Here is a 25,261-nt window from a genome sequence, read left to right as displayed (position 1 = left end):
CCTTGCTTATTACAGTGTGTTCAGAAGTGATACAAAATAATTTAAGTCACACTTTTTTCATTAGTAAAGAAGAGGGAGATGTGTGAGATGGAGAGGTCAGCTCAGCCTCCACAAATGTCGACTCTCTGATAGTGAGGCACTGGAAAACAGGCAGAAGGTCTGAATAAACAGGGATGTTTTGTACCTAGGTATAAGATAAACTCTGCAGATTATGAAGACTTGTTATGGAATTTGCTTGCTTTCTAGCCAACTGATTGTTAGTGGAAATGTATTGCAGGTGCATGTTAGAGTGTAAAAGTCTTGCTTAGAAGAATAAGCATGGGGATACACAAGTTGATAGGGATACACAAGATGATACAAGATGATGAAGATATACATCATGGTCATGATCACTACAGCAGTAAAGAAATCTTCCTGGTATGAGTACCATGTGTCATATTACTAACTTGCAACAGAATGTGGCAAGCTCAATGATGCACTTCTGTGGTTGTTGCCTCACAGCTTGCAAATATGAGGAGGTGGAATACATAGATTTGCAGACATGGAAACTGGAATGTGTATGGGTACAGGGTTAATATGGAGGAACTTGATGTCAGTGGAAACCATGAAGATATCGTTACACCTTGTATATAGATAGATCCTTGCAGATGTGCTAGTAGGCAGAACTTCTGTTGTAAACGATCAGAAATAATTCAGTATAGCTAATGGTTGTCCCTCACATAATGAAATTAATGGGAGTTAAGTTTCTTACGAAGATCTAAATCATAGCCTGTTGGCTAAGTGGCACGTGATACATTACTACTTAGCATGAGAAATTTAGATTTGTCAGCACTAGTACCAGGGATCCCACAAAGTTAGGTATTCATATGTTGCAGGTGCATTAGATACTGAGCAGAAAAGAAGCTGGTATTCCAAGAGTACTGGTTGACTGGCCTCTGTGCAAAAAAGGGAATGGAACAGTTTAAAGCGAGAATGTTTTATTTGTTGAGTAGTAATTGACTCTTTAGATAAAATAATGTTAGTCCAATTCACAGGTCAAATTTCAGTTTGATAAAAATATTCTAATGCTTCCCTCACTCCTTTATTTGCCCACTCTCCATCAGCTATCATTAGGTTAGTTCTCAACTTTTTTTCTACAGATGTCAGCTGGGAAACCGTATTTTCATATCAGAATCATGTCTGATCCATCTTTGAAGCAATAAAACCATTAAGCAGTGTGTATTGCTCCAGTGCCCAATGTGGTACTCATTCTTTATGTGCTAGTGATAATTAACTACTTTATCATTCTAGTAGGAAGCTTTAATTTATTACTTTATTAAGCAGTGAAATCAAAGATTAAAATGGTATCTGTAGCACACAGCTAACTAGATTGTGAAAAATGAAACTATATAGTTTTAAATTCATGAAAATAAGTGTTTCTATTTAAATAAGTGCAGTAATTTACTTTAATTCTTTAGACATCATTTTAATTTGTAGTTTACTGGTGATTATTTTTCTTCGTTTTAAAGTAATTTGCTTTCTGTAGGGTGAAGTTGAGAAATAATGAATTGAATTCACATTACAAGCTACCGCCTCCCAAATTATAAATGAATATAAATGTAATAGGAGTCTGCTATTAAAATCTTTTGCAAAAGACTGTGCTATATCATTGCAGTAAACAAATACATTTTTCAAGCTATCAGTTCCTTTAATACTGGGTTTCTACTTAGCCTCTGTTTTAAGGATTCTGTGCTTACTGTCACTACTGTCTCCAAATGCCTTATCAAGCGTTTTCTGTTCAGAGCAAACTATAGCATTTTTAATTTGTCATTTACAGTGTAACAATTGATTAACGATCTACTTTAAAGCTAAACCAGTGTACTTGTTTTAAGGTTTTTCTTTTCTCAGGATAGGAAATCCATGTGTGCTGTCAAAAGGAGAAGGAGGGAGGGAAATGAATAAGGCACAGGCAGTGCTTAGTGCTGTCCTTTTACCAGAATTTGATGTTTCTACTGAGTGTACTTGAAGGGTAAATAACAATCAGCAGTTAAGAAAGCTGACAATTTTTTTCAAATTCCATCACTCATTAGTCTGAGCTACTGTTGACAAGAACTGGAAATTTTAAAGAAGTAGCAGCCGGGTGTCCAGGCAAGGAGAAACATTATGCTATGTGACTTGACCAATGACTGCAGCTTAACTTTTGGTTAAGTGTTCTTAATTATTACCAGAAGCTTGTGGTGTAGTATGTTGAGGAAAGAAGAAATTCAATAGAACAGAAGTTGCAGAGCGTAAATGCTGACTTTCAGGGTTTGTATTCCTGGTGTGATTGTGATAAAATAAACCAACGGAGGCGTGCAGTTAACCCTAAAACCAGAGTGCTGTACTGTGTACGCCTGTATCAAAGAATAGCAACTTGCTATAAGACATAGAAGAAAATCTCAAAACCAGTGTTTCTGCATGTGCAGAAGGGTCTAAAATCCAGCATTAAGGACTTTTTACTTGTTCCTCTCGACCTCTTGTGTAAAGAGGATAGAGAGATGCAGACAGTCAGCAGGGTTTAAACTGAGGATTATTTTCATTTTCATTCTTGTCACTTCCAATTCTGCAAAATACCAGAACACATCCTTAGTTATGTACATTCAACCATTGACTTCAGAGTTTAGTGTGTGCTTAAATGCTTCTTTCAGTTAGGGCCAAAAGCTGCTGTTGCTGCTAAAATGAATCCCAGAAGAAATTTTTCATCTTTCATTACTTCCTTGTTTGTGTATGAAAATACAGGCTCCACCAAGCTCTGGAAATTTGTTAGGAACTGATAAATGTCATCTTGGTTGTTTAAAGAAGTATAACGAAGTTGCTGAATGACAGTGCATAAAGTGCAGATTACCTTCCATTCTTTCCTATCCCCTAAATGTGCTCTGTAAACCATCATTAGTAAGTGAGGTCCACAGAATGGCAAAAGACTCCGTGAGCCACTGCGTTGTATTCCTGTCTACTGTAGGAACAACTGTAAACTGTAAAAGGTGTTGGATAATAATGGCTACAGAGGTTTTCCCCTATTTCCAGTTGCTATTACTCAGAAGCTTGGCCCTTACTAGGAATCTTCATTCAAGTGTTTACTGAGGTCTATCTTAGCTTAAGCCATCTTTATTCTTCTTGTTCTGATTTTCACAGGCATATCCATGCACATAGTTTTTCTGGGAGGTCATTCGGCTGGGAGTATTGATTTAACCATGCATATTTATACAGGAAACAAGCCAAAATTAGTCCAGTGCAAAGTATTTGCAAAATGGTCCAAAGTAACTCTACATTCATCTTACTAACACTGTGGATATGTAAATTGATCTCCATTATCTGTGTTTCTTGCAGTGCGCTGTGTACTTTTAACTCAAGAAACTTGCTTGGTAGCTACCACTGAGTAAAACCCAATGTGCTGTCCTTAAGAACATCCTTAAATCATCTTGTTGAGTTGTGTTGAGGGAATTTGAGAAGAAATGTTCTGTTTGGAAGGAGCATCTGATGTGTTGTTCTTCATCTCTTTTCTAACTACAGAGCTCTTCTGTATCTCCCTCAGCCAGTTTCAGAACAGCAGAAAAGCACAGAAACTCGACAGATTATTCTTCAGAGAGTAAAAAACAGAAAACAGAAGAGAAAGAAATAGCAGCTCGTTATGTGAGTAAAAAATTATGTTCTGTACTGTTAAACTTAAATGTTCCTCTATAATTTTACCCATTTCCTACTGCATAACTAATTTTAAAATTGATGATCAGGATTTTACTGTGTTCTTACAGTCTGTATGTAACATCTATGGCGGGTAGCAGTTTGAAGGCTTGTATGTGTAGGATTGATAGCATTTTTAATAATGTGGAAGGCAGTGAATGAGGATGAAGCATTAATTAGGCTGAGAACTGACAAATTTGCTGTCTAGCTTGTCTCCACTTCTTGGTGCAGTGCAACTTTGGGTGAGGATTTTCATCTTCTGTCTCATCCACTGATCTGAAAACTGATCAGAGAATAATGCTGTAGCTCGTGGAACCTTTTAAGGTGAAGCACCGTACATGACCTAAATGTTGCAGTTATATTACTGGATAAATCTTGGTTTAAAAAAAAGGCATCATTACATAGATGTGAGCAGGTTTTTGTTTCTTTTGATTAATTTTTTTTCAGGGTATTAAGTATGTATTTTTTACACACCGTGTCTTCTTATTGCAGGACAGTGATGGGGAAAAGAGTGATGACAACTTGGTAGTTGATGTTTCCAATGAGGTACATAGAACATTTTATGTTGGGTTTTTTTTGGTTGTTTGTTTCATTGTTTTTTTATACCTTACAATAGCAAGGGTTGGATGGTGAGGTCTTCAGTACTATCTGTGGTTTTTGGGTATGAATAAGACTGCAACCTTTGCCTTCATAAGAGAGCCAGAAGCACTTGAGGGAGTCTGATCAGGTCTCTCCTTAGGATTAAAAATCAGATCTGGAGCACTTATTTCTGCTAAAGACATTTTTTGTTACTTGTTCACCCCAAAAGTGTGCTCTGAATCCAGCCCAGTACAGCTTGTTAATGTTTTTTTTCACTCTTGCCTTCACTTGTTTTGTGAATTTATCAGGTCTGCCACGTGCCTCAAAACTTTCTAGCCTGACTCTTAAAGAATGAAATTTATTTGCTTATTTTAGTAGCCACAAACATCGCATCATTTTTGTTTAATAATGTCAATTTTTAAGACTTCCTTAAAAAAAAAAAAAAAAAAGGTCTGTTATTATACATCTTGATTTTAGAATTTTATCAACTAAATTGCTTAAGGACTAAAGGAATATGTCACACCTTATGGAAGAGCTTCACTCCAAAGTGCGAGTTGCTCAGGATGAGCGCTATTGGCTAGTATGGACTTTTTATAGTAATCCGCATTGCTGATGTTTAGGATCCTTCCTCTCCACGGGGGAGCCCAGCACACTCTCCAAGGGAGAATGGCCTGGACAAGACTCGACTGCTGAAGAAAGATGCACCAATTAGTCCAGCATCTATTGCATCCTCCAGCAGTACTCCTTCCTCCAAATCCAAAGAACTTAGCCTTGTAAGTGCTTCTTAATTCACCTGACCTGAGTTAATACATAGAAACAATTGCTTACCAGATTTCTAGCTGGATACAATTTGAATTTCTACAACTATCAGTAAACCAGTATGAAGCATAATAAATAATAATAAAATTAATTTAAAATTAGTTTTATTTTATAAAACAGAAGGGAGAAAGTCCTCAGCCTTTTGGGGGATAGGGAGAGGTTGTTTTCATTGGTGGCATGGGTAGATGATAGATGTGCTGTGCTGAGAGACATTTTTCTCCTCCCCCATATGAAAAACTGTCATTCTTAGAATAAATAAGAGTACACAGGGGTTCCTTGATCTGTTTGCCTGTGCCTGTGGTTTATAGCAAATTCAGTTTTGCTTGGATGTGATTTGGTTGTTAGCTTTGTTTGAATTACCAGGCCATATACAGCAACAATAATTTTTATTTTCTATCTAAAAAGTAATCTGTCATTTACAAGAGCCTTCCTTGACTTACATCGCAAATCACAAAGCAAAAAAATAAAAAAATAAAAAAATGCTGCCAGCAAGTTGGGGGTATGCTTTCCTTTTCTATTTGTGGCCAAAATTAATCACATTTCTGAGCTGCACAGTAACTCCCTTCTGTGTTCTTCACAGGTCAGGGTACGTGATTATTTAAAGAAATAAAATAAATAAAAAGAAAGCTTAAAGTGAATGTAGTGCTCAGGGAAGGTGATGGAATGACAGGTTCAGGCCCAGGAGTCAGCAATCTGTCTGATAAACAAGCTTGTCACAAGAGCAGCAGTGCACAGTCCCTGACTTAATGCCCATCACTGTCTCTACCTTATGTTACCAGCACCATGTCTGTGTGTGAGTTGTTGGTCAGTTGTGCTTTTTTTCTGCTTTTCTTATCTATAAGGTTCCTTAAAGAAGCTTGTAACATAAACAGGTCTGTGACCACTGGACGGATTTAACATGTGCTGCCAATATAATTGCCAAGCCACAGTGATCTTCAGTCACTGACCTCATTCAGTATTACTCAGTGCCCTGGGCAATGAAAGCTGTGAGAGCTATAGTTAATTCCTAAGCCATTCTGTCTCCTTCAGTGTCTCTTTGGTTTTTCATTGCCAGTGACTTTTGAAACCCAAACCCAAAAGCTAGATTTCACTGAACAGATGTGCACTTGTCTTCCGCTCGCTTTACAGCAACTGGTCAAAAAAGTAAACCAACTAATGCACACTGTTTTCCCTTCTTTCTGATGATCAGAATGAGAAATCTACTACTCCTGTATCTAAATCAAATACCCCAACTCCACGGACTGACGCACCAACTCCAGGCAGCAACTCCACTCCCGGACTGAGGCCTGTGCCGGGTAAACCTCCAGGTGTGGACCCACTAGGTGAGTGTGGATCTACCTCAGCAGTGTGAGGATGCTTCCATTCATCCCAAAACCTGTTTCCTTTCAGTGTACAGTGGTTAGGCAGAATTTACCACTACTTATATTGGATGCTGAGTTGGCTCTTCAGCACTTAAGAACAGCATTTATATATCTATATAGAAAGATATAGAGATATAGAGATGCATATATATATGCATATGAATGTGTTGTGTTATATCAGTATATGTACTGCACTGTTTGAGAAACTCTTATTTTGTCTGATGGGTCTGAGTGATGGCTGAGTGACTTCTCTCTTTTTTCCTTCAATAGCTTCAGGTTTGAGGACACCTATGGCAGTGCCATGTCCCTATCCAACTCCATTTGGCATTGTGCCACATGCTGGTATGAATGGAGAGCTGACCAGCCCTGGAGCTGCCTATGCTGGTCTGCACAACATTTCCCCTCAGATGAGTGCAGCAGCTGCAGCAGCTGCAGCAGCTGCAGCTTATGGGAGATCTCCAGTGGTAAGTGTTAGCTGCTGTTGAGTAATTCATTTCAAATGTAAGATCTGTGGGGTTGAATCTAGTTCAGCCTTTGTAATTCAGGTAGTATGCTATGGAGAAAGAGAATTAAACTGTCTTCTTTTGCCTGTCACCATCTTTAATATACCTTTGTGTTTTGCCTGGGGAAAACTAGGTTGGTTTTGATCCACATCATCACATGCGAGTCCCAGGCATCCCTCCCAATCTCACAGGCATCCCAGGAGGAAAACCGTGAGTATCAAACATTCAACTCTACAAATTATTCATCTGTTGAAGTTGTGTTCCCATGTTGATTAGAATTGCCCTTAGCTATTGAAAATTATTGTGTGAATTAGAATAAATATAGCTGTTTGGCAAAGGAAGGAGAAACTATTTAATCTTAAAGTTATATTTGCAAATTTGTTTTGAAGACTAGTAGCAACTGGCGAGTTTTGGGGAGAGTAGAGAAAAGGAAACAAATAGAGAAAGAACCTGAGCTTTGAGGTGTTACATGCTGAATCTGACTGGTTGGTCTTACATAGAAATACAAATTGGAGTGGGATCTTGGCTTTCCTTCTCTACTGTACTCTGCTTTTCAGTTTAAAAAATGATTTCTTTGTTCACAAAAGCCTTGCAATTACTTGCAAACTTACCAGCTGTTATAGGCAGCAGTGTGCAGAGAAAGGAACACTGAAATGTTTCATTTGATTGAAAATACTGGAAAGAATTATTGTATCATAATGTTCAAATTCATCCTTGATGGAACTGACCGTAAAAGGTGACCTGCTCTACCACGCATCACTTGTGTGAGCCTGAGAAAAAAGAATTACATAGATATGAAGAGCTCTGTGCTCACACCCCTCTTGAGTTAGAGAGGAGAAAAATAAAGCATTGATGCAAACGATATTGATCTGGGTTTTATGTGAGGGTCCCCAGTTCCACTTCCTGTGTGACACCCCTTTTGTACAAACTTAGCACTGAATTCATAAACCTTGTCAAACTCTCTTAGACTTCACACACTGGTTCACCTCAGCTGACTTTCTGCCGGTTGCTCTGCCACGATAGATTTTTGCGAGTTTGAAAATTGGTGTGCAGCAGCTTCCAGATCTGCTGTTTACATCGAGAATTTCTGAAGGATGGAGATTTGCTTCTTACACATGCAGTAGAAATTTGGAAATTGATGTAACATTCAGATGTTTGCACTGTTCAAGTTTTTCCATGGTGGAGCTGGCTCCAGAAAGGTTAACTAGCTGTGTTAGGCTATGTTTGCGTGGTCTGAGAAACTTTAATTGTGCAGACCTTCTTCTCACATCTAACTTGTGGTGGGGGAATCTGAAGTCAAGTGAGTTCAAGTTTTGTTGCATCTGAAAGGTTTTTGAATGGTCACTGATATACTGATGACTGTTTTAATTGACAGTTGCATTTAAATATTTGTCAGCCTTGGAATCTGAGTTTGAAATCTGTGATTCCTTTAGCATGATTATCTTTTCTTACTTTTTAAGTACAGTATTTTTCACAGCTGTCATTCAGGACTGTTGTTTTGTGATGTACTCTTTTTTTTCCTTTAAGACAAAAGTTCTGAAAATCCGCACTGCTGAGTGTTAGCTGAAATGGAGCAGTTAGTTGAAATGGATCCCTTAAGTGCAGTGTGTCAGGCTACTAATAATTCTCTTTCCACTTCAGACGTATCTCGCAAAATGGATAGAAAAAACAGGTGACCTGAAAAGAAGAAATAATTACCAAGTGTTTATAGTTATTTGTAGTGTCAAATATTTTTAAATTACTTAAGTAACATGTCATGTGAATTTCTCAGTGTTTAAGAACAATTAAAAAAGCAACAGCTTAATCACACATGCCGATGGGAATAATGGAAGGAATGAGAATAAATTAGTTAGAATTAAGCTTTATTTCTGTAGTTGTTCAAATTTGTTCTCTGTATACTTCATATGTCTAGCAAGAATCTCTTCGGATGATGAAAACATATAGAAAGTATCGAGTGTGGCACTGCACAGAATGACTGAAACTCTGTACAGGAATCATATAGGATGATAATGAAGTTTCACTTGTTTTGTTGGTGATTCAGCTTCTTTTTTCAGTACTTTATTGCAGCAAACAGGAATTAAGGAAATAATGAGGAAGTTATTTCAGATTTCTGTGGTGATAATTGAAACCAAGTTGCTACTCATATTGGCAGTTTGCTGCTTCTGACAGCCACAGAAATCTGTCCTACCCTTTCCTGAATGTGTTTAATGTCAAAAAAAATGGAGAATGGTGATATGATGTGTCACTCAGACCTGCCAGAACAAGAAATGGAGAGCAGGATGAGAAGAGTTAGTAAAGCTTTGGGAATAGGGCAGAAAGGTGAAAATGCAGTTGCATTTTATCCTGATGAAAATTGCTGTTCTGATGTTAATATACTATGAATCTTAAATAACAAATTTAGCAATTGAATTCTGAAGCCTGCCTTCTTCAGTGACTGTCAAGCAACAATTAAAGTAGTGAGCTTTCTGGGTAGTATCATAAAGTGATTTATTTATTTATTTGTTTGTTTTGTGAGCTGTTCTCATCATTACTGCATTTTACTTTTTGTTTATTTGTTTTTATCAGTACTTCTGTGGTGTTTTCAAGTCTAAAGAAATTAAAGCTGTCCATGAAGGTTACCTTTTGTGTATGCAGGTGAACCCTCTTATAATGTTTATAGTCTTGTAATAGATATGATGTGTCAAGAAGCATCTAAGAACAAGACACTTTCACAACCTAACTGTTCTCCTCAGAAAATATTTTGAGATGAAGCTGTTGATAGGTTATTCACAGGTGGCATAACTGGCAGTCACATAACACATTCTTTCTCAGTGAGAGTCCTAATTCTGGCAAGAGAAATTGGGATTTGTAGTTGTTGTGTCAGCTTCACAAAAAAAAAAAAAAAAAAGGAAAAGAAAAAGAAGGCAAACGCAGAAGAAGGAAGAAAATCTCAATGCATTTTCACAGAATCACACAATCACAGAATTATAGGGGTTGGAAGGGACCTCTAGAGATCATCGAATCCAACCCCCCTGCCAAAGCAGGCTCCCTACACCACGTTGCACAGGTAGGCGTCCAGGCGGGTCTTGAATATCTCCAGAGAAGGAGACTCCACCACCCCCCTGGGCAGCCTGTTCCAGTGCTCCGTCACCCTCACCGTAAAGAAGTTCTTGCGCACATTCGTGCGGAACTTCCTATGCTGGAGTTTCAGCCCATTGCCCCTAGTCCTGTCCCCACGCACTACTTGCTGGTCTATCATGTCAAATGTCTGCAAGCATACCTGAGGGCTTAACCCCTACCTGGTGGTGGTTTCACTGCTCTGGTAACACACTGCATGGGACCTGTGGTGTGTCTGAGGCAGCTTGGCAGTGATCCAGCTAAAGTCTACGTTAGAGGTAGTGTGGGAACAACCAAATGTCCTCTGGCACTCAGCTACCACGGGGGCTCTACTGCAACTAGTTAGCTATTTCTGTCTTCCAATGGGCCCTGACTTGACCTTCCTTCCCTTCTCTGCAGGCAGTGGTCTCCCTATGCATTGTTGTGTTAAGTATCTCACCAGAAACCAGCCCATTTGATTGATAGATGGTCCTTGTCTCATACATCAAGAGTAGTACCAGTATATAAGCTGTAGGCATTATAATAAAGATTTCAAATAATTTCTTCTTTACATTGTAGAAAGAAAGTTTTAAAAGGAGCTAAGTGAGCAATCTGAATGCCCGTAGTGGAAACAAATACATAATTCTGTTTTCTAAAATAGGCTTGAAGAAAAACTTGATCAGTATTTGTCCTTTTACCCCTATGTTTCTTTCTTCTTAGGGCATACTCATTTCATGTAAGTGCAGATGGCCAGATGCAGCCTGTTCCTTTTCCTCCCGATGCCCTCATTGGTCCAGGAATCCCTCGCCATGCCCGTCAGATCAACACTCTGAACCATGGGGAAGTTGTGTGTGCAGTTACCATCAGCAACCCCACAAGACACGTGTACACGGGTGGCAAGGGGTGTGTCAAAGTCTGGGATATCAGCCACCCGGGCAACAAGAGCCCTGTCTCTCAGCTCGACTGCCTGGTAAGAATGGTAGCTTACGATGGTTAGAAAAAGGCAGCAGGTTATGTCAAGATTGAAATGATGCTGTTAAGGTAAAAAAAAAAAAAAAAAAAAAAAAAAGCAGTGGCTATTTGAGTTCTATCATTGGCATCAAAGTTTGATATTTTATTTTTAATGTTGTTTCTTTTAGAATGCAGTTTGAAGTGTGTTCCTTGTAATACTTGTGTTTTCCCCCCAATGAATCAAAACATCTTTAATATCCTAAAATTGTATTGGTAGGGGGAAAGATCAAAGACAGTACAGCAGATATTGTTTATAAACTTTGACATTTGTTGGCAGTGTTAAAGCTTGATAGCCCATCATGCTAAAAATTCCTGTCTTACAGCTGTATCCTCAGAGAATACTTGAAGATAGTCATGTATTTTGTGTCTGTGTGTGTATGTGTGAGTGCTTTGCCCTGTCTTAATGTGACAATTAAAAATATCCCAGAGTGTTATTCACAAATTATTTGAATGTGCTAACAAGATGAACCATTGTTAGCAGTATTTCTCGTGTCATTTACCAGTTCTTGGTAAGATGTTGCATCTTGTTACAAAGGCAGTAAAATGAGAACAGTGCAGCACGTGTAGACGTATAATGAATTGCTACACAAATCGCTACACAAATGAAGAAAATTACCCAAATATTTTTCTCTGACATTTCCTAGATGGTGGCAGCAAGTCTCACTGGAGCAGAGCAGGGGGATGTGCAGGGAATTTGGTACTCTCCCATGCCAAGAGGTTAATGTGCTGAAATAAACTGCATAGGAAAATGTAACTTTCTACACAAGCTGTTGAATACAGCTGTCTTGAATTGTTTGGAGTTGGGTTCAAGTCTTCGCATTTTGATGCTAATTAAGATTAAATATCTCTCGCTACTGAATTTTGTAGATCAAGTTTAAGTACTTCCCTAATGTCATGTAATTTTCTGGCATTAATATACTTTATCATTGTCATAAGTATAAATGGCTCATTAAAACCAGGAGGGAATACAATACTTTTATGGATTTCTGCTCTCATGTTAATGCTGTTTTCCTTTCCTCATGAGTAATCTCTTGATGGCTTCTGTCTCCACAGAACAGAGATAACTACATCCGTTCCTGCAGATTGCTCCCTGACGGCCGCACCCTGATTGTTGGTGGAGAAGCCAGCACGTTATCCATTTGGGACCTGGCAGCTCCGACTCCACGCATTAAAGCAGAGCTGACATCTTCTGCTCCAGCTTGCTATGCCCTAGCGATCAGCCCTGATTCCAAGGTCTGCTTCTCATGCTGTAGTGATGGGAATATTGCAGTGTGGGATCTGCATAACCAGACTTTGGTAAGGTAGGTCGACAGAACCAGATCACCGGCTTGTGAAGGATTAATTAGACATAGCCTTACATGCTCTTCTGCATACATGCACTCTGTTCTTCATGGTGTGAGCATAGCTGCTCCCGCTATTTCATTAGTAGGTAATAACTATGGTAGTACTTTGACTGAAGTCTTTTTAATTGTTTGTGGGTTTTGAGAGTTTCATAATTCCAAGCCTGCCAGACTGCTCCGTAACTGTTAATTGCTTGAGATAACTTGGTGCTGAAATTGCTGTAGGTTCTTGGAACAGAAGGATTTCTTTGCAATACTCTGTGTTCACACTCCAGTCTCTTTAATTAGTGTTCCAGCAAATACATCTACAAATACGTCTCAGATACAAATGTGTGTAAATCACTGTATTGCACACCTCAACTTCTTAAGAGTTGGGGTTGATGTTCACTACTAATGACCAATAAGGTAGTTAGGAGCCACTTGTACAGACTTTCTTCATACTCTGCACTGCATATGTGTTGTTCTGAAATGTACTATTTAAATAATGCACACAAAGGCAGGCCGTTACCCTCTGATGTGCCCATTTGGACTGCTTTGAAAAAACAAAACAATGTCATTGTCATTCATATTCATAATCAGAACTGGTTATTTCTGATATGAGAATGTGTGAATCTTCTTTTGATATTTTCAGACAATTTCAGGGTCACACAGATGGAGCCAGCTGCATTGACATTTCTAATGATGGCACCAAGCTTTGGACAGGAGGCTTGGACAATACGGTCAGATCCTGGGACCTCAGAGAAGGGAGACAGCTACAGCAACATGACTTCACATCACAGGTGCAATCTTTGCAGCTTCAGCATGTTCAGAAAAAAATTGACATGGTTTACTAAAACAAACCCTTTCTCTAAAATAGTAATAATAATGGGGAAAAAAAAAAAAAAAAAGTACTCAAAAACACTAGAAATAATTTTTTATTTAGACTTATGCTTTTTTTTATTTATGTGTACCAGCTAAGCATCTTTCTGGATTATTTCTCTTTGACAGATTAGTACTTCTCCCATGAAGGCAGTGGAGAATCCTTTTTATAAAAGTATTGCCAGATTAAAGTGTTTCTGAGTGCAATCTGTTCCCATTCCTGTAGATCCTTGTTCAAAAACATTTTACAAAAATATTTTTAAGTGCTGTCAGATAGGCTAGGACATTAAATTTTATATCTCGATTCAGTGCTTTGCTATTACAGTTTTAATTGAGCTTTGTTTACATGAACTAATTTCTCTTGATTACTATAGTAATTGGATTATCATGTTTTTAAAACTGTAGCAGACTATGAAGTGTTTTTGCATAGTGTTAACAGTGTAGCAAGAAGTCAGTTTAGAATATCTGGAGCTCATTCCTGACTGACTGAAACATGTGCTGTGCTAATTCCAGATCTTCTCACTGGGCTATTGTCCAACTGGTGAATGGTTGGCAGTAGGAATGGAGAACAGTAACGTTGAGGTTCTGCATGTTACTAAACCAGACAAGTATCAGCTACATCTTCATGAGAGCTGTGTGTTGTCACTCAAATTTGCTCACTGTGGTAAGCAAATACTTCCATGCCAGTATTTTCTTTTCTTCCTTCCTGTAAAATTCTTTCAAGAATGCCTGTAGATGAAATTAGAGATATTTAAAATTGGATTTTTAAGTTAAGGATTAAAACTGTTCAAAAGCTCCTTCTTTTTTGTCTGTGGAAGCTCCCTGTGTTGTCACCAAACCTCTTAGTTGTACTGGTTTAAAATGTGACTATTCTTTTGATATGTTTTTCATTAACATGTGAATGTGGTGTTCTTATGACTGATCTGTTGCTTGGGGTGCGTTTCTTGAAAAGAAAATGCAACAATAACATTTAAACAATCTGTTGCAGGCAAATGGTTTGTAAGCACTGGAAAAGATAATCTTCTTAATGCCTGGAGAACACCTTATGGAGCCAGTATATTCCAGGTAATAATCTCCTAAAAGCTATTTTCCACATTACATTACAGTGCAGTAGAGCTGCACATATCACAGTCTGTCATTAGCTTAAGAAGTTTTTAAATGGAAGTTCCTGGCTAATTGCTATATTCTGTAATTAAAGAGACATACTTCTGTCCTTTCTAACATTTTAGTAATTTATCTCTTACAATAAAGTAACCATTTACTCTGAAGTTGTTTTTAACCTTCTTGTGCTTAACCCAAATCATGTTAGATTAACATTCACCAAAGGTCCCGTTTGCAGATGAACTAGTGACAATCATATTCAGCATGTGTTTTTCGTGGATGAGGTGCACAAGTTCAGTCGATCGGACATAGTCTTGAACTGAAGACTGCATCCTTACTGAGGGATCCTTTGGATGGAATTGAAAACTGCAACCTTACAGCAGTTTTTAATCCTTCTGTGCCCAGTTTTAATAGAACTTCAGTGCCATTAAAGGAGAGCGGGGTTCTTGTCATGTTCTTTCACCTACTGGTACTTCTATGCTGGGAATTTTTTAATTAAATTATCTGGTGCTCCTACTTAAATGATCACCTGTACTGATACCTGTAATGGTTCTGTCTTCCAGAACAGCAGCACAATTTGTCTTGGCATGTGAAGTCTAAGCTCCGAGTTTTAGTAGCGGAGAGTATTCAGTTCTGGAATGACTTTGCACAGAAAAGTCTGAGTTGTCTTTCAAGGAACTTGCTTTAAACTGTTATTCCCATTGCATCTTTCTTAATGAGGGATAGAGAAGGAAACTTCTGCAGCACAGTAGATCTTTCCTTGTAAAAATGTAGTGTATTTGGGTAGTGTATAGTTCTTGCAGAGACAGGCAGAAAAGAAAATGTTGGTGTATATACAGGAAACACTAAAGACACTAAAACAGCAAGTAAAATATTGAAGTACGTACACACTGTCTGAAAAAAGGCAGAATAGCTGGGAAAGGCACAAAGCTATTGCATCCTGTTGTGTCCTGTCTTCCATTCACCTTCCTGTTACACCACTGTGTCTTTTTTATATTTGCATCCTTGTTGACAGCGTAAGTTTATTTGTGCAGCTTTTTGTTGTTGTAGTTCTTGCTGTTTTTTCTTTGGTAGAAAAATACTGAGATGAGATATAATTACTTCTGTAGAATTGTTTCATACCTGTAGGTAGTACAGTTCAGTACTGTTTCTCCATAAGGATTAAAATGAGAAAAGGAGGGAAGAATTAAGATTTCTTTTGATTTATTTTTATCTGAAGACTAATGTGTAAAATATTAATAAATGCTCATAGCTTGTAGAGCATATACAAGGGAATCCTTGTTTTTGGTGGACTGATAGGTTACCTCCAGGACTTATAGCACTAAATAAAACATTCTCTTCCTTTTCTGCTGCCCTTTTGTGTTGCCGTAGAGCTTTAGGTGAAACAAATTTGGAGAAAGTCTTGTAGCAAAAGCTGTCACCTTTCACTTCAGATTCAAACCTGTAGTGCTGGTATTTAAGTGAGCTTTTTGTGTATTTGCTGTCTATAAACTCTTCTGATTAATCTTCAAGCCCTTTTGGTTTGAAGGATTGAAAAGATGTAATTCTCCTTTTTTCTTTTTCTCTTTTTCTTGTAGTCCAAAGAATCTTCATCCGTGCTTAGCTGTGATATCTCTGTGGATGACAAGTACATTGTCACTGGCTCTGGGGACAAGAAAGCTACAGTCTATGAAGTTATTTATTAGAGACAAATCTAAATGCAAGCAGAACTCCTTCTCCTAGCACTTTGATGTATTTTTTTTTCTCTTTTTTTTTTTTTTTTTTTTTTTTTTCTCCTTTTTTAAACTAAGAACTTAAATGCTGATCACAGTTGTGGAATTTATTTTTACCTTCTTAAATTGCTATTGATTTGTGAATGCTCATTAAGAACTTGCGATACCAAACTGTCAGATAGCTATTTGGGAGAAGATTGAATAAGCATACTTAACAGTGAACTTGACTCTTTAATTATGTATTATAGCTGTAATGTATTTATTTTGTGTAAAGAAGGCTTTCTAACAATGAACTGACTAAATAAAGCTGTCTGGCCCGGCTTTAGTTTAAAAGGTGCATTGAATACTTTGTGTTTTTGCTAGTGGATAAATTGGGGATTTTGGAGAAGGATGTTCAAGAGATAGTGAAAGCTACACTAAATAGGCTTGTAGTTTCTATTTAAAAAAGAAAAAAAGAAAGAAAAGAAAAAAAAAAAGAAAAAGAAAAAACAACAAAAAAAAAAACCCTTTGTTATATTTTTTAGTCCTGTTCTTGGATAAGACCTCTAAGTGTTATTACAGTATAATTATTTGGTGGGAAGATGCTGTAACTTAACTATTTTAGACAGTCTTGGAAACTTAGGAAATTGCAAACTGTAGCCAGTAATCTACATGCCTGTGATGAATGGCAAATTCAGTTCACATCTAAATTAAATTCACTTTAAGTAAGAATGTGCTAATTTATATATTTGCAATGTTAATATAGCATCCTGTGTACAGATTTGTTCTCAATGCTTTCCTGTTGATGAACATAAAGCATTTTGGTGTCAAGCTAGGTTTTTTAATATAAACACCTCTCTTTGTTATATTGTAGAGAGTACAAGAAGTTGCCTCAAAGAATCACCTTTGTTACTTCTGGAAACTTTTGCAATGTTTCCTTGAAAATGGGGATATGTGTCTTTGGGCAATTTTTCAATTACAAGAGATTATGAAAAATATTTGATATGTTCTTTGGAAACTGCACTGAAATAAAAATGGATGCCTACCAATATACAAACTACAAAAGCAATGACCTCCGAGGTAGGATTTTCAAGAGCACTCATTCCGACATACAAAAAGGAATGGATTCTCACTTGGGAAAAGGACTTGTTTTGTTTGCCAGCAGTTCAATCCAAGTCTCAATTGGTTGTCCCTAAAATGGACAGAGACTGAGCCATTGTGCCAGAGACATGTTATCTTTTTTTGTTGTTGTTGTTGCTGTTAAACTATGATCTGTGACTTTTTTTTTCCTTTTTTTTTTTTTTCTTTTTTCTTTTACTTTTTTTTTTTGAATGCTTTAAAAAAAAAAATCTTTAAGTCTGTGGATCTGCTGATGTACAGTGCCTTTGCTGCTATGGATCAAAATCAAAAGACCCGTGTAGATAAATCTTATTGTATAAGTAGAAAATTACTTAATTTCATACTAGAAATGGATTGATGCTGCAAGTTAAAATGGACTGTTCATTGAAGTTCCAAATGTGGTAGCAAAAAATGGTGTCTTAAGTGCTTAGTGTTTGATGTCATTAACAGTTTCGTAATATTCTACATTGTAGAAAGATTTTGATACTAAACTGTGTCATTGTACATAGTTCTAATGCATTGTATTGACCACCAGTACTTCTATAATGGTAGATTATTGTTTGTGCATTCAGACTTTTAAGCATTAAACATAAGTAACTTCTAATATGTATTTTTCTAAGTCTTTCTTCCCTCCCTTGTTCTTTTGTGTGCAGTAATTTCACTTAGGTATGCAGAATGCTGCCTGCAAGGGGAACTGACGTTCAGAGGGCATGCCAGTGCAGATACATGCTGTCACCCATAGACAGTGTCATGTTTCATCATGTTTTTCCCAGTCAACGAAATTAATTAATCTGTAATTTCTCAGGTAACTAACTGCAATGGCTCTCAGCTTTTGGAGGTATCAACTCTTGAAGGCCCCAAGACTTCAGCCATGTCACCTAGGAATTCGTCACTTCCCATTTGTTTAGTTTCTCATCTGTTACAGAGCTTTATGTTATTCCATGCCTCCATGACAGAGAAATTCAGAACAACTGCAGCTCGCAGGCCTGCTGAAGTTTGTAGAGCTCAGCAGGATATGGGTGAGGGATGTTATACCGGAGTACCAGACTTGGATTTCATTATCATGATGATGAAACCGCCTCCTACATATGCAAAGAGTTCTCTTGACTGCAATAGGTTTTTGGTTAAGAACTCAATTGATTTAGGATGCAGGTTAACATATGAACGTTGGGAAAAATTAGGGTAAGAAAAATAAAGTGAAGTAGGAGAAATGTTATACACAATTTAGTGGGGAGGAAGTTGTGCTAGTCATAATGGGAGAAAAGGAAATGGAAAATATCTTAAGTGGATATTGGAATTAATATTTGTCCCTTAGCCTGTATTTGAAAAGTGGTGTGCATGTTACAAACTCCCAGAGCTGTAATCTTGTCATGCTGTGAGGTCCAGTCCATGCTATCTGTAGTTTCATAAATCCCAGACTGAAAAGTTTTCACTTCTCTGAAATTCTAAAACAAGGCTTAAGCTGATCTGGTCATTTATCTGCACTTTGAGTGATTGGGATACTTGTCACTGGAGAAGAGTGTGGAGGGAAGTGCTGTTACTTGTCCCTCAGAGCTCTCAGATTCCTTTCAGTTTACAGTGAAAAATTTCCAGATATTCCCCAAAATGATGTAAGTTTTCACTCAAATGGAGATTCTCTGCTACTTAGTACAGTAATGCGTTGTGAAGATAAATTCTGTACAGATGCTTTCTGTCAGTTGTTATTCTTGTCTGAAGAGATGCATTTTGCCTGTTATTATATAGGAGACAACTTTTACCATTCAAATGTTTTAAAGGGTAGGGGTGTATTCCATTTACTTACAAAAGGAAAAGTACCTGCTTAATGTTTGCTGAAGATGCTGTGTTATTCAGGCATAAGAAATTACTTAAACTCCTAAAATAAAGCCTACATTTAAAAATAATAAAACACCGCATATCTTCTATTTGTACCAGAGCTAGTTTTGAAAGTGAAGTTATAGTTTTAGAACAACCTGCCATACATCTGCTTATTAATATTTTTATGAACAGCTTGTAAACAGTGCAGGATTTAAGTGCTTCAATCCAGGATGATCAAAGTTAAACAAGTAATCATCCTGACTTTTCTCCCTTTCAGGGTTCAGTGCACATGAGAGGTGGTACAGAGTTACTTTCTGTTTTTCAGTTAAGCACACATAAGGTCACCTTCCTTTTTCATTCTTAAGCTCCACTTGCTGCTGCAGAGTGCAATTTTGTGTGGGGATGTTATGTCACAGATGTTTTCTGTACTACAAACATGTGGCCTGCATTCTCCGTATTCAAGTTACAGGCATTACTTTCTCATTATTCCTTTTTCTCCTCACAAATTCTGTTTGGTACAGTGATGCATTAGGAAAGCCATTTCTTTCTAATCTTTCCATCTTTTCCCACTTCCCAGTATAGACATGTTTGGTGGGAGTACTTTCCATCAAAATGGTATTATTTGAAACAAATGTGATGATGAGCAAATTTAAGTCTATACTTGAATAGTTCAAACAAGTTCTTATTTATGTTTGTTTTTACTCTGGGACTCGAAACACAGAAAAATTCTTCCTTATTCCTGAATGGCTGGTGGAAATAGGAATGTACCTTTGCAGATCTTTGTGTATTTGGAGTATCCTCTTCTGAAACACAGGTCAGATCCTTTTTGCAGGTGAATGTTTGGGTGCTAAATGTAGCAGCGCTCCCCCAGTTTATGCAGATGAAATTCAGGCTCGTTGCTACAGAACCTAATCAGACTATTTCATTGGTATGTTTTTTTGTTGTTACTGGTGGTTGTGGTGTTTTGTTTTTAACAGTTAGGATGTTTGAGGATCTTCTGTTTTTCTGGCATCTTTGTGATCACCCCCACTGAAATCCTGACGTGGCTAGCTTCTACTGGAGGATTTATGCTCTGAAAGAATGAAGAGCAAATTACTGTTGAGCAGAAGGTTTTCACATGTGTAGAAACCAAGAAATTCAGAGCAGTAGCTTGGTCTGCAACTGTTTCTCATTTACCTTGCGTTTGCTATGTCTTCGTGGCATCAAATTAACACTGAGTACAGCAGTGTATTGGTGCAATGTTTTAGAACATCAAGTATGGCTGCTATGAAAGACACTTGAATTTTTCTGAGCAAATGTGTTCTGAAGAAGCTCAGCCAATGACCTTCTAGTACCTGGTGTCTGCGGGAGAAATAGTTGCATTCAGTAATGAGGACCTTTTGTATTATTAATGTTTTGTAGTGACCACAGCGGTGGTGAAATAGTTTGGGCAGTGTGGGCTTGACATGCAGCCGTGTATTTATGTGAGAGTCCTCTTCCCAGGCATAGCAGGAGATGAGTCCTGGGGTAGCGTGCTGTACAAGATCATCTCTGACAAGCTCTTAAATAATGCACCTGTCGCGTCTGGTTTTGAACCAAGAGTTACAGAACATAGCCCTCGAGATTTCACGTTTCTTCCGGTATTTGGAGTACAGTGTTTCCACCTCACAGCAAGGAATTTTTATGTCAAAACCAATAAATGTTCTTACTCTTAGCAAATGATTTTCTGTCTCGGTTACAAGGAAACAGTATTATAGTGTCTTTTTTTATTATTAAAAATGGTGTAGGCTGACATATACAACATGTCCATAAACCTGCTGTCAAGTGCAAAGGAGCTCTTGGGGGTCACTTTGAGTCACATGGGCACGTTCTAAGATGCTGTTACAGAAATACATTTTTTCTTGTTTTGGGAGAATTAGCCAATGATATTGCATAATAAATACATGAAGTGAGGGACTGTCTAGTAGATACTTCTGCATCCATGGCTTGGACTGATTACCTTAGAATGCTAAAATGCATCTGAAAGGTAGAATCAGTAAGTACAAATATTTAAAAATTATTTTTATATATGTATATACATTTACGCAGTGTTCTACAGTAATTATATTGACCCAAGTTGTCCTTTAATATCACATCAAGGCAACCATCTGTATAACATCTTCATATTCAGATAAATGAAGGGGTGGAGGAATTCAAAGTTGATCTTTATCTCTCAGTCAGATCCCTTTTTAAAAAAGTGCTTAGGAGAGTAGTTGCCTTGGTTTTGTTATCATCGTTCTTGAAGAATTTTGTAACAAATGTGCTGTGGCACAATCCACGATAATGGTATAAATGAAAAGAGACAACGGGGCTTTTACAAACCAGGCTTGCGACAGTGCTATTGACATAAGAATAGTCAGCGTGACCTGATAGATGTTACCCCATTTCCTAAGCAACAGAAACCTGCATTTTCTGAGATATGTTTGAATTTATTTGGACATCTGTCTGGCGGATCTTAAGGAAATCATGATGGGCTTCAGCAGTTCTGGTTTGGGTTTTTTACTGTCACTCAGTGTTGGTTTGATGCTGAGAGTGGTACATTCTGAGGTGTGGGACTGTGGGGCCACAGTTGGAGGTCTTGGGTGGAGCCCCACCTCTGTGCTGCCTCCTGGCAGCTTGTGAGATGACTTGAGTGAGCCCTGAGGAAAGCGTTGCTACGTTCTTCTGCTCCGAAATCACTACCTAAATACTAGGTATCCTTTATTTATAAAGATTTGTCACAGCTGAACTGAAATGTAAGGAGACATTTTCTGCTGAGAAAAGAACAAGGATAACCTCTGGGGAATCAAGTGTTTCAAGGCCTTATTGAGCACAACGAATGTGCAAAGAAGGCAGTTGCACTGCTTTATCGACGGTCAGTATTCTCCCCAGTTGCTCAAAGCTGCTTATGTAGTGAGGGGAGAAAATCCTGAAATACGTGGTATGAAGTTAATAGACTTCCTTGTGTTTCAGCCTGGCTTTGGGGTATCAGGTATGAAGTCCAATTTACATTCATTCTAAAATACAAAGATGGCATAGTTTTCTTACAGGAAGTAATGACATTGAAAGAATGAAGGAGGTTAGTTACTGGGTTTCTCTTTGGAACACAGGGAGCAGCAGTATACAGAAAATTCTGCCTATTTTACAGCAAAACTTTCTATGTGTGTACAGCGATGATAATATTTCAACAAAAACTATATTTTTACAGAGCAACATTAATATTCTCATTTCCTCACACACGTTTTGCCTGATTTAGAGAAAATACCCATCTCCTTTGGAAATCAGATTATTTCATTCAGACCTATAACACTCAAAATAACTCCTCTGTGTTGTACCTAATGTGTGTGTGTGCATCTGACTTGCTGCTGCTTTCTCACTCCTTCTTTACCAACTGAGAAATATCCCAAAGCTGAAGAGATGCTCTTGTTTGTGGCTTGGTCAGGAACTTGGGGACTGCTCAGCAAATGAAAGTGGGATATGTTCACAGGATTTGGCTGGCTAGTGCAACTGCTGTCACAGCTGCTACAGATTCATTTATGCCTCTTTCTTCTTCTGAGCAGCCATAAATAAAGAGATGCAGCAGGAGTGGTCATCTGTCTTGCCAATGAGCTCAGCGTTTGCTTTACCAAGTTTCTCAGGTGCCCATCAGCTAGAAATGGAGAGCAGGAGAAGGAGCAGGGAGTCTTGCTAAGCTGTGCATGCCAGTAGGATACAGCCATAAAAAAGGCACATGTTATCTAAGGTGCACTGGGAGAGAGATTTGCAGCAGAAAGAGTGAAGTCTTGCTGCCATTATACAAGGAACTGGCAAGACTTTGCCTGGAATAGTGAGTGCAAGTCTGGTCACCTGTGTTTAAAAACCTAATTGAAAATGGGCCTGGTTGAGAGAAGGGCCTACCAGGCAAACTGGAAAATCGAGGGAATAGAGACTGTCATGCAAGGAGAGTTTATGTTCTTTTAATCTAGCGAGTTAGCAAGCTGAGAGCAGATAGTAATGTCATCTGAAAATACTTCAAATGTTTATTCATCAAGAATGAAAAGGTATTTGATCTGAAGGATAACAACAGCACAAAAAGCAAATGAAGAAAACAGCACAGCCTGGAATTGAAGAGGCTCCTGTGAAGGCCTGCAGGCTTCCGATCTGGAGGCAGAGAAAATCAGACTGCTTTCAAAGTAAGAGTGTGAGGCATTTAAGGAGGGGTGCCCACAGCTGGAGGGCAGTGGATGTCTGCCACTCCTTCCTGTGCGTTTGACCTGCATATATAAAGGTAATGGAATTAAATGATGTTTATTTGGAAAAAAAGTTTGGTGTGAGGGAGGGAACGAAGGAAGGTGGGTGAAGTGAGTGGGAGAGAAGGGCTGTCAAACAGAAAACACTCATTTGGAGTGCTTCACTGCTGCTGAAAAATGAGTGCTTCTTGCTAGGTCTATTTATTATGACACTGCTTATCTAAAAACAATAGTTAAAAGGAAAACTGCACATTATTCAAGCTCTAATGCAGTGTGCCACAGCCTACTTAAACTTGCTGGGTTTCTACTCCATCAGCTCAGACAAGTGATCTGGTTTCTGTTATAAGCCAAAGTGTTTGGATTTCTTTGAGCTTGGCAGCTCAGCACATGCTTCTCTAATCTGTCGGTGGTTGTGTCTGGGGCACGTGGGCTCAGTGGAGTCTCCTGGACTGCAGCTGTACAAACTGAGAGCTGCAAACTGCTCAGAGTAACTGCAGGGAGAAAGAGGGGAGATATTTCTTGCTTCACAGGAGGGAAGGCTGATTGGAGGTGGGGGCTGTAGTCAGTTTTACTAAGCTGCTTTCTGTGCAATTCTAGAAGAGATGTGGCCTAGGGACAAGGTTTGCTGAGGATCCCTTCACTTCTTTCTCTTACATGTCAGGAAAAGTTGGGGAAAATAGTGTTAGAAGCCAAAACGCAGCTATCCCACACCAGGCTAAATTTTGTCAGTCTTGTCTTCAAGATTAGGCCTTTCTTAATGCCTAGCAAAAGTAAAATTCCTGGTATCTTGCCAGAAGTATTTATACACTTTGGCTGGAGAGTGTTGCAGTTGGAAAAATGTGAGGGTGTATGTAACTGACTTGATAGATCACCTACAGTGTTGTTTCATATAATCTAACTTCTCTTATTCCATTTTTATTTTATTTTTTCCAATTTTCCAACACTGTTTTCAGAAGCTGAACAGCAGTCCACCGGAGAAATCACTATCCATCATCTTGCATAGCTTTCCAGAATCTAATACACCGAAATGCAAGGTAGGAAACTGAGCTGAGTTTGTGTGTGGCCTAGCACCAGTTTTAGGTTTTGGGAAAAAGAATAAAGTAGAAAGCTCTGGTGCAGCTGAGGTTGAGTTCCCAACTGTTTTGCTGCTTAAGTACAACAGGTAGGTAGGGGAATATCCACAAGAAAAATGTAGGTGTCTGAATTTTCTAATGCACAAAACAGTCACGATGGTGAATGCAGCTGGTATGCTCGAACAAATATTCAAAACAGAGAGAAAAGAACAACTCCTTGCTCTCCTGCATGCTAAGAATACTGCAGGAGAACACACGCTTGGGCTCGGTCACCTCTGTGTAACTTTTTGTCTCTCTGTTGCAATGTCTTATGAGAGTAGACTAAAAGGATAATGTATCTACTGTGAGCTCTGAGGTATCACTTATTCTTGACATCTTTTATAGCAGCTTTTCCCTTCGGGAATCACCTAAAATAACTGGTGACATTTATGTGGCACCTTCGTCCAGTGTACTTGACAAGCCGCAGGAACAGGGCAGGGAAAGCTTTATTTACTGCTGAACTCCAGCCATAGCAGGGTTGACGGGAGGCAGCTACTTAGCAGAGGAAGTGTATGTGCTAAAGAGTAAGTAATGCCACATGAACGCTGCTGAAAATACAGGAGGCTACTTCATGTTGCTGCTGGGGATGTGCCCCATGATACAGTTGCTCATGTGAGCAGGTTTTGCTAATTCCCCTTGGTTATTGTGCTTCTAAGCCTAGCTGTTCACATGCTGCCAGAAAGCCTTCTTTAGAAGGAGGGACACAGAACGTCTGTGGAGCACTGTGGCTTCTGTTGCTGATCTCTGAAAGACTGGCCCACATTGGTGGCACAGAAATACCAAATATGTAAAGAGCATCTGGTCTGTGCTTTCCACCTGGTAGTGTCAGCATGGTGTTACAGATTGGAGTGCAGAGGGAAATGCTGCATCACCTCCAGCCTGAATGCCTCTCACCTGCAACCCTGAAACTTCAGCACCAGGGGAATTCCCATGCCTGTGATAATAGTATGAAAGA

At 38.5% G+C, this 25,261-nt stretch overlaps 1 protein-coding gene across 3 annotated transcripts in view; it reads left to right on the top strand.

The window, feature by feature from the left end:
* The window catches only part of LOC140263718 (transducin-like enhancer protein 4), a 108,332-nt gene extending 90,577 nt beyond the window's left edge, over positions 1-17,755 (top strand). For all 3 annotated transcript variants that reach the window (XM_072358821.1, XM_072358820.1, XM_072358822.1), the window contains 12 exons: positions 3,529-3,648; positions 4,189-4,242; positions 4,896-5,048; positions 6,284-6,416; positions 6,726-6,919; positions 7,092-7,168; positions 10,754-11,003; positions 12,098-12,345; positions 13,016-13,163; positions 13,756-13,906; positions 14,231-14,307; positions 15,921-17,755. In XM_072358821.1, coding sequence (XP_072214922.1) covers positions 3,529-3,648; positions 4,189-4,242; positions 4,896-5,048; positions 6,284-6,416; positions 6,726-6,919; positions 7,092-7,168; positions 10,754-11,003; positions 12,098-12,345; positions 13,016-13,163; positions 13,756-13,906; positions 14,231-14,307; positions 15,921-16,028 — 1,713 coding nt within the window. In that variant the 3' untranslated portion in view covers positions 16,029-17,755. The remainder of the gene's footprint in view (positions 1-3,528; positions 3,649-4,188; positions 4,243-4,895; positions 5,049-6,283; positions 6,417-6,725; positions 6,920-7,091; positions 7,169-10,753; positions 11,004-12,097; positions 12,346-13,015; positions 13,164-13,755; positions 13,907-14,230; positions 14,308-15,920) is intronic.
* Positions 17,756-25,261: the final 7,506 nt, after the last annotated feature.

This window comes from Excalfactoria chinensis, chromosome Z (assembly GCF_039878825.1).
Source record: "Excalfactoria chinensis isolate bCotChi1 chromosome Z, bCotChi1.hap2, whole genome shotgun sequence".
In the NCBI taxonomy this organism is placed as follows: Eukaryota; Metazoa; Chordata; class Aves; order Galliformes; family Phasianidae; genus Excalfactoria; species Excalfactoria chinensis.
Note: the sequence above shows the minus strand (reverse complement) of the source record. Positions and strands in the feature narration are given on the sequence as shown.